Raw genomic sequence first — 9,719 nt, forward strand, 5'->3', positions numbered from 1 at the left:
ACCCAATGGTCCTATGTACCAAAGTGATACGATAATCTCCATGGCATATTTCATCATGGGACGGAAAATACAATAGAGAAAACAAAGCTCTCACTGGGGTGATATGAAACTGTCCATGGAATCCTTCATGGAATACCACGAACATGGAACATGAGAGGAGCATCAGTCCCCAATAGATGGTATACCACTCTCCAAAATATTGAGTATACCACTCTCCAAAATATCAAGTGTGGGGCTAATGAGTGTGGCTGAGAGGTCTCCCTCAGCTATGTCACGTGGAAAGGTACCTCATGGCGGTAGAGCATGTCCTGGTTCTAGAGCTGATGGGGGGATCATGGCCGACGTCTGGAGTGCCTTGGGCATCAGGCACGCCAGAATGTGGAGGCCTAGTCCGAGGTAACTCCTCTTAGGTGAGGTGGGTCCGGAGCAGCCCGAGGTGGCTCCACACGATCCACTGCATGGGTGTCCTCTACCCAGTGTCGTCTACCTCCTGGGTCTGGAAGAAGAGTCAATGATCTTGGAGAGTGATCTCATAGTATACTGTGGAGCGACATGAACGCTCTATCCATTTATGGCAATTTTATGCTTAAATGAAGTCTTGTTTTCAGTGTGCATATTTTTTGCTTATTAGGGAGTGCAGCTTTGATTATTGGTTTTTTTAAAAGCTGCAGCATGATGTCTATTGTCATGTGGTCCTTAACTTCGTGATGAACCTGTTTATTTCTGTTACTGAAAAGTGGAAACTGAAAGCGAAAACTCTTCGTAAATGCATCCTAACATCGCAGACATGGCAGAACTATAGCACGCCATGATTCACATCAATCTGATCTTGCCGAGTTACTTTGGTTTCTATTCCCCAGGATGCTGGTTGTCCATTCTTCTCTTGGAAAAGGGAGAATGGATTCCAAGCTTGTACTATCGGGGGAGGGTGGCCTCAGATCAATCAGCTGTGACTGCAGCAGCCCTAATACGTGCTTTGTGAATCAAATCTGCCACATATTACATGTGTCATCCAATCAAATTGTGACAGCTGACTCTGCCACTCGTCAAACAATATCCAATGGTTGCAACCTTCTTTCTTTAACGAGCAGGCCAATTACCCACAAGCTGACTAGTAACAGGCTTAATAACACGCTGTTTTATATGTGAGGATGAGACCACCCATTGAAAATTAGGTACACGAGGGCAGCAGGCTTTAGGAAAAACTCCGTTGAATTCATAATTCAAAGTTGCATGGAAAGGATTGTGTCTACTCAAACACTAAGTTTACTTGCACGGTTCAGTTTTTGGCTGACGTAGGCCACAGCCTACACTTTGGTCCCCTCTTTTGATGCTTGTTACATTGCCCCAAACAATTTCATGGTGTCTCCTCTCTATGCCTGGGGGATATATTAGTGACTCTACATTGGTCCGTCACAATGGGCACTGTATTCCTCAGAATGCTTGGCAGATGTTTTCTGAAGCTGACATGACAGCACGGGGCCTTTTCAGGGGTCATCTGTCTCATGGTTCCCCTCCCCAATCCGATGCCCAGGAATGTTTGTGGGTTGTCCATTTCCCTACCTGCCGTTGCATGCTCCCCATTTTTGCCCCACCTTCCAAGGGGTAAGTGTTTATGCAGAAGAGATGGGTGAGTAATTAAACTAGGGATGACAATTTAGTGGTGGAAATTGGATCCAGTGTTATAAGAATTAGAGTGTGGCATGAATTCATGTTTGTATGTGAAAATGTGGTGCATTGTGCCATCAAATTTTGCATGCCGTATGGAAGTGAAGGGAAGTATATTGCGTTGTCTAGATTTCCTCCCTTTCACCTTTCAATCTTGCTGCATCCTTGTGGATAGGCTATGATTTGCTATGCATTTTTGTTGGTTTGTGAAGTCTGCTCGTAATGAGAGGTTAGTTCTGCTCATTATTCTAGTAGGGTAAACATACTTGTGCGGTGGATCTTGACTGCCCATTACACATTACTGAGCAATATTGTCCATCCATCATATTAAGGATGTAACCGCTTCCGCCAACGAGTCTACTAACAATGCATAATATAATTGAATCTCAAGAAAGAGTTTTTTCCCCAAAGGTGAACAAGCAAGTCAAAGGGGGAAAGATGAGAAACTAATCAACAGTGAGGGTAGAGGTTCAACTACATGGAGGTAGACTTCAGAGGCAACCTTTTATCATCAAAACTAAAGATTTTTTCCTTTTTATACATGATATTTGTCAAGAGAAAAAGCACCCGCCCATTAAGATCCCTGTTGTTTTGCACATCATTAAAACAAAGCAGGGCTATGGCGAACTTTGCACTTTTTTGGCTACCCATACATACAAAACTATCATACAGTGAAAGGAGCAGCAAACCCCATGGATTGGTCTTGATCATGGAGAAGAGTGTGGAGATCAGAAACAAGTTGGGATGAAGGGCAATCAGAGCAATATCCGTGCTGAAGTCATGGAATACACATTGGAATATTTATGGGTATGATTTTGTACAATTGGGTGTTATCAACTGATCTTGAAATCATCAGGATTGTCAAGAGATTCAAGTTTTTGGATGAAGTAAGCAGCACTCTCCTCTTGATCATCTTCGTCTTCATTCGGTAATTGAGTTGCGTCTGTCCATGTGCTCAAAATCTCACCAAAAATGGTTGCATTCTTGAACTTGGGCTCACATGTAGATGACCAAGTGGAGCTGCATTCACCCCACCTTACATTGCTATTCAATAATGTATTACCCTCTCCATTGATTATATTATCATTAACCCAACTGCATGGGGCTTCCATATCCATATGATTAATGCTTGCTTTTGACATTAATCCACTGCTAAGCGTCTGCTGCATTATTGGCTTTTGTAAGTTGGTGAAGCCAAATCTATCATCATTGAATGCTGTATTAACCATAGCTGAGTTATTGCTCAATTCATCAAAGACCCCGAGCTCTGTATCACTGCTGTTGAATATTGTATCTTGCTCATCGGAAAGTGGGGGAATAGCTGGTGTGCTAAAGAGCATTAATGAGTTATTGTGGCCTGAAATCATGCTTAGTGAGGGATTATGGGTGTAATTAGCACTTGATATTGTAGTATTGCTTGATTGAGAGGCTAGCTTAGAGCCCTTGGAACAAGATTGAGAGTATTGTGGGGGCTCCATTTGAAGCTGGTTAATCATAGGTAGATTAGCACTGCCTGGTAGAATAGGTGAAGGTAGCCAACTTTGATACTTAATTGCATTGAATGAATAGATCAAATGATTAGGATCACTAGGATAAGCTGGTAATCTGCAGGATTTGCCCTCTGGGTTAGTGATTAAACCAGGGGGGGAGTGATTAATAATGGGATTAGTGGTGAAATTGTTTCCCAAGCCCAAGTCAAGAAATGTGGGTTTTAACCAGGGGGGTTTTTGAGTGGCCGCAGCTGCATTGGTATTTGCTTGGCTTGCATTATTGAGTTTTTGCTTTGTGAGCTTCTTCTTGATGCAAGAGTTCCAATAATTCTTTATCTCATTGTCTGTTCTCCCTGGCAAATGAGAAGCTATGCGTGACCATCTGCATGCGCAAAGAGCTCTTTATGAGAACCCGTTCTGGTATATATATGTGTGTGTGTATTGAGGTGAAATTAAAGTCAACTGGCGCAAAAACCACACTCAAATTAAACGTGACCTCAGAATCTGTATATATTTTGAAAGAATAGAAGGCAGTAACCTCATTAAAAAAGAAGAACCTATGTAGCAAAAGCAGTATTATTTATTGTAGCAAAAGCAGTATTATGCTATGGAATATATGAATAATGCAACAATTATACTATGATATGGTACAATTATATTAGTATTTAATAACATTTCCATACTTAAATAAACAAGAATTCTACAATAATAAATTTTGAATCTTGTGATAACAACAACACGGTAATGAAAACAGTATTATTAAACAATGGCAACAAAAAAAATCCTACCATGATGTGTCACAGTTGTGATTAAAATTCATAAACAGATCAAGAAAATAAAGCAAACAAATCATAATAAGGAATAGTGATGAGGATCAAGAAAAGCTACCATGACGTGTTACACTTGTAACAGACAATTATAAAAAGATATAGAAAGTGAGTTGAATAAGCAACTACCAATTATAATAAACAATGATAAATAGATAAATGAAGTAAATTGAGTAAATAATAATAAGAAATTGACAATATTTGCACAATATTGGGCTCCAATGACTTACCTATTTCCAAGGATGCTGTGGAGTTCTGTGATCGTCTTTTCTTCGAAAGGTGTGAAATCTCCTCGCTTAAGGTCCGGCCTCAAATAATTGATCCACCTCAGCCGGCAACTTTTCCCACATCTCTGTAGACCTACACACACACACACACACACACACACACACACACACATACATACATACATCAACATCACTCACTCACTCTCTCTCACACACACACACATCAACATAACTCTCTCTCTCACACCCCCCTATACATCTCTGTAGACCTACACACACATCTCTGTAGGCCTACACACACACACACACACACATACATCAACATCACTCACTCACTCTCTCTCTCACACACACACATCAACATAACTCTCTCTCTCTCACACCCCCCTATACATCTTTGTAGACCTACTCACACATAGCTTTCCCCATGTAGTTGAGTTGGTAGAACCGTGATGAGGACTAGTGTTCGATTTTCTGGCGACCACTACACATCCCCACATACATCTTTATAGACCTACCCCACACATGCCTTCTCGCATGTAGTTGTAGTTGAATTGGTAGAACCGTCGAGTTCCATGATGAAGACCCGTATTCAATGCCTAGTAACTAGATCCACCGTCCCAACAAGACCCACACACACATATAAGTCTTTGCTGACCTACATATATAAACACACACATCAACATGACGAACACACACACACACACACACACACACACACACACACACACACTCCCCTATATGAAATAAATATATTGATGTCCAACCATTACCACTTTCAACCTTATATAAAATAATTATCGACCATTATACCACCTTCAAACTTTTTACCTTTATAACATTCTTATGTTGACAATTATACCACCTCTCTTTCCATGAAATAATTTATGATCATTATACCACATCTCTTTCTATGAAACAATTATTGACTATTATACCACCTCTCTTTCTATGACCATTTTAATAGGTGCAGTATCACCATCAGGACTCTCAGTTAGTCCATCTTTCAATTCATTATAATGCCTCTTAACTAGACCATTATCACTCCATTAACTATAATGATGCTTAGGACTACCTTAATTAAGGCAAAACAGTACCTCTAGAATAATTCCTTTGTACCCAATTTATATATTTTATTACATGTCTGATGCGTATAACTATTATATTACAACTCATCTTTGTTATTACGGTTATCCATGATTATTGTTGATCCTTAAACTACTTCACCTACATTAATTTAGCAATTTTTTCAACGACTACAGCCATGGACCAATTCATTTATCCAATCCCTATCATGATCCCTAGTTAGTTCATATTCAATTTGTCTCTTGTTAGCCCAAAACCAAGCAATTAGGTACAATGACACATAAAATATGCAAAATTAATACCTCTACAACACGATACTCCTATTACCTTGTTAGCTCATATCAATTAATATTCCTATATTAACTATATCACATCTCATATTTAACAATAATTGTATCGTTAAGTCTTCCATTAGGACTTAACGTGATTCCCCACCAGTACTGAAAATTATTGCCCCCGGTTAATGGATTCAAGTTAATACCATAATGATTACTAATCTAGCTTTTCTAGGTAACCGCCGCTTTAATATGCTCTACGATTTGTTGGAAACAAAAGATCCTCTAATTGCTCTACATACTCAAAACCTAACTGATTATTGAAATAATGCAACATAAGAAAAGTGATTAGAATCAAAGGTCTATTGTACAGAGAGATAATTATTGAGCCTTAAAGTGGTTTCATTTACATAGCTTTAGTGGAATTAGCACACATCAAATCATATATCACGAATGTAAGCATTTAATTATCACTTTTATAACTTTTTGTTACCATTCCTGTATCTTTTATAGCTATGAATCCTGATTACCACTCCTATGACTATTGTAAGTAGTACATTTAAATGCAAATGCATTAGCCACATCAATGCGACATAAAAATTTACACCACTGATTATTGGCTCCATCATTGTGATCTTAGAACATGCACATTACTGTGATAACTGTTTTTAATGAGCTCCAGGACATGCTTATGTATGCAACAAGGATGATTAGACTTCTAATTGCTCTCTAAGTATGAAAGAAATGAATTGTATTAGCGGACCAGTGAGCAGTAACGAAATTTACGTCTACTCACCCAAGCTGCTAATCCTAATGGCAAATTATAATTAGCTATGTTAATGAAATGCGGAGCGAGGAGAATGCTTGATTTATAAGTTTAGAATGGTTGATAATAAGACAGAGATTGAGATCATTGTAGAATGTGATCGGTTTTGAAGCCATGATCGCGTGATAATTTAAGCGTAGAGCGACAATTGATAATTAGCTAGGCGTATGAAATGTAGAGCATGCTTAATGCGTGATTAAGGTTTAATTACCAGCTTCTTTGGGCACAAGGCTCCAGGAGCCTAGGCCATGCTGGGCGATATGTTGGCAAAGCTTCTCATCCTCATCTGGCGACCACAAGCCTCTGCGTAGTTTTTGCTTCTGGCAGCAAATGTGGCGACCCATCTCAATTATAATTAGCAATCAGAATTATTTGTTGTTGTTTGGTATCACTGCTAAGCAAAGCTCGGAGCATAACATAATCCTCTGATGAAAGGAAGCTGGAATGCAAAATATATATAATCAAGTGCTGCTAATAGCCTCTGATCTAGAGAAGGGCACTCTTAAACATGATGAGATATCTGTACACACACATTAATATATGTATATACACACATATGTATATGTATACATATACATATACAAATACATACACACACACATTTAAACCTTAGGTATTCTATTTGATTTATTGATTTGAACCCTTTCCTAATGGAATTGTGTTCACCCCTTTGATCTAATGAATTGGACCCTTTTGCATGAATAAACTCTACTCTTATTTGTGTGTCTGAGCTTTGGTAAGAGTGGGTCCCTTGGGTGGTTCTCTAAAAGCACCTTGTTCATAATATCACTATTTGATTGACTTGACGTGAGAGTCAAATACTTGATATAGACTTATATAGGTTACTTGGACTAGTCAAGCTTGACAACCCCTTGGCCACCGGCAACACATTGGCCCATGAAATAGCAAGGTATCCTCTTTGATGTTACTTCACACTTTCTTGATTGATTTTAATGTATTGACTTATTGGCTTCATTTGGAGATGCCCTACATATGACTTTAAGAAGTCACATCTAACCATCATGCCGTGGTTTGAGCCCCAAAAAAAAGAGGTGAGCATAGCATGTTTATGTCTACATTGATCCATAAGTGGTGCAATAAATATCACTTGATAAAAAGCCTCTCTCCACCCCCCATCCGTATTCCTACTCTACAAATACGTATGTTCTCATAGCACTCTCTATCCTCTGAAAAGAGTTGAACTTTAGTGGTAAGCAAACACCTTTAGAAACGAGTTCTAATAAGATTAACCTCATAAATCAAGGCAAAAAACCTTGAGTGCAGTGGTTATTTTTACATGTAAATAATTAGTGCTGTAAAAGATTCCGTTATGGTCAACTTCACTTAGGTTCCTACAACTGATGAGACATGGCTTCATTTCAAAAGGTGGAACATGGGTTTTGAACTTGTTTTGACCAACGTAGCGCCTTTTTGATTATTGTGTAAATATATGTGTTTGCGTACACATAGAAGTATCACTAGAGAACAAGCATATGTGGTATGTTTATAGAGTAAGGCTGATTCGATGCCAATGACATTGTAATAGAAGAGTACATACATGCTATAATGGAGTAAATGTGAGCATGACTTGTGAAGTTGACACTACGAGAATAACGAACAATCTACACATTTATGCGCAGATTATGTGGAGAAGATTGTGAGATTTACACTCAAGTTATCTCTAACATCACACACAATCATATAACAAACAACATGGATTTTTATGAGCATAGTAAGAAAATGATAATCAAACGACTTTTGGCAACTCATTGAATTAAGAAACTCTCTGTAATCTTGCATTTGAATGATAATGCATTACATTTGGAACAATAGCTTAAATGTAATAATGCTTAATAACGATGTTTTTGTAGTTTCAAGTTTATTGTTTCAATCCTACTTTATTAACTTAGAGTATATAAAGATACCAATAGGATGAGTATTAGGTCCATTGGTGCTTGTAATGCATACATAAGGCTAGGCAACCTTCAACAATTAAAGAGGAGACATTATGCCACATGCAATGTTAAGGGCTATTTTAACACCTCATTTTAAATTAATTTTAATCTTGTAAACCTACTTTATGAAATCTCAACCAAATAATTCTTGTTCCACAAGAAACATAGCTCAAATGATTGGAAATTCTTAAGGGAAAAACTCACAATGCAATAAGTTCATGGCTAATTACTTGAATGGATGTCATGAAATGTTCCATAGCATGAGATATCATGTTTTCCTCATCACATAGTTCTTAAGAGGATTTTGAAACATTCATTCCTAGATCTAGGCACATTAGTAGCATGGTAAAAGTACATATGGTAACATTTTGGTGTGCTAATCCCTTGCAGAATCAATTAGGAATATATAAAATAGCACAATCTTGACTTGAATTAGAGAAGTTACATTTTTATGTGTTTATGTACTTTACATACTAGAAAAAAGTTTTTCTATAAATTGAAAAACTGAAAAATATAAAAGTTACGTAAGAAGGGGTAGTTTTATTAGCTCCAAATTTGATAGATGTAAAATCCTTAATACTCTTTGAACATATAGTTTTTTTTGGTGAAATAGTTGACCCTAGGAGGCTAACCACTTACTAAGTGCCTCACATATGCCATACTTAACATAAACCTTAGTGACATAGTTGACCATAGGAGGCTAATGCTCACCAAGGGCCATACTTAACATACAACTCGTACTACAGTAATTCTAGTGACATAGTTAACCATAGGAGGCTAATCACTCATCAAGTGCCATTAACATACAACTAGTACTACACTAGTCTTGTAAATAAAAGCCACTTTTGTGGCTTTTAGAGACTTTTGTAGTAAAAAATCCATTTAAGTATACTATTTCAAAGAAAATTATAACACAAAATTACTCCAAACGCGCGGCATTAGTTTAAAAAGGAGATCAATTGCCAAAAATATTCTTCCATGGTGGTCATAAAAAATTTCAAAATTTCAAAATTTTACTTTGAAAATACTTTAAATAATATCTTGAGCACACTACAAACGCAATACAAAAATTCTTTATTTTTGTATTTTGGCCATTGGCATGTACCTTCTATCAACTAAAGAGACTTTTTGATACATGTCTCCTAGAAGACAAGGCTATTACTTTAATTTTATGGTATTTTATTTAATTAAAGTTATAGATTTTACTAGCTACATGATTTTTGCATGTAGATTTATATTAGGCATCTTAAAAACATGGTGATACTAATTGATTTGTATACATCTATTGTCTAGGTAACAACTTAATAAAGGTCATGGATATATGTGTCAAATGATTCATCTCAGCCTCATATATGAGTCTCATAT

At 37.4% G+C, this 9,719-nt stretch overlaps 1 protein-coding gene across 1 annotated transcript; it reads right to left on the reverse strand.

Moving 5' to 3' along the window:
- Positions 1 to 2,177: 2,177 nt before the first annotated feature.
- LOC147639089 (uncharacterized) lies at positions 2,178 to 7,034 on the reverse strand. The gene is made up of 3 exons (XM_086787314.1): positions 6,611 to 7,034; positions 4,216 to 4,345; positions 2,178 to 3,540 (listed from the first exon to the last, which is right to left on the reverse strand). The coding sequence occupies exons 1-3, from the start codon at positions 6,741 to 6,743 to the stop codon at positions 2,502 to 2,504; spliced, it is 1,302 nt and encodes a 433-aa protein (XP_086643440.1). The 5' UTR covers positions 6,744 to 7,034; the 3' UTR covers positions 2,178 to 2,501.
- Between the last annotated feature and the right edge of the window lie 2,685 nt (positions 7,035 to 9,719).

The sequence above is a fragment of the Cibotium barometz genome, chromosome 4 (assembly GCF_041138505.1).
Source record: "Cibotium barometz isolate CiBa-2024 chromosome 4, ASM4113850v1, whole genome shotgun sequence".
Taxonomy (NCBI): domain Eukaryota; kingdom Viridiplantae; phylum Streptophyta; class Polypodiopsida; order Cyatheales; family Cibotiaceae; genus Cibotium; species Cibotium barometz.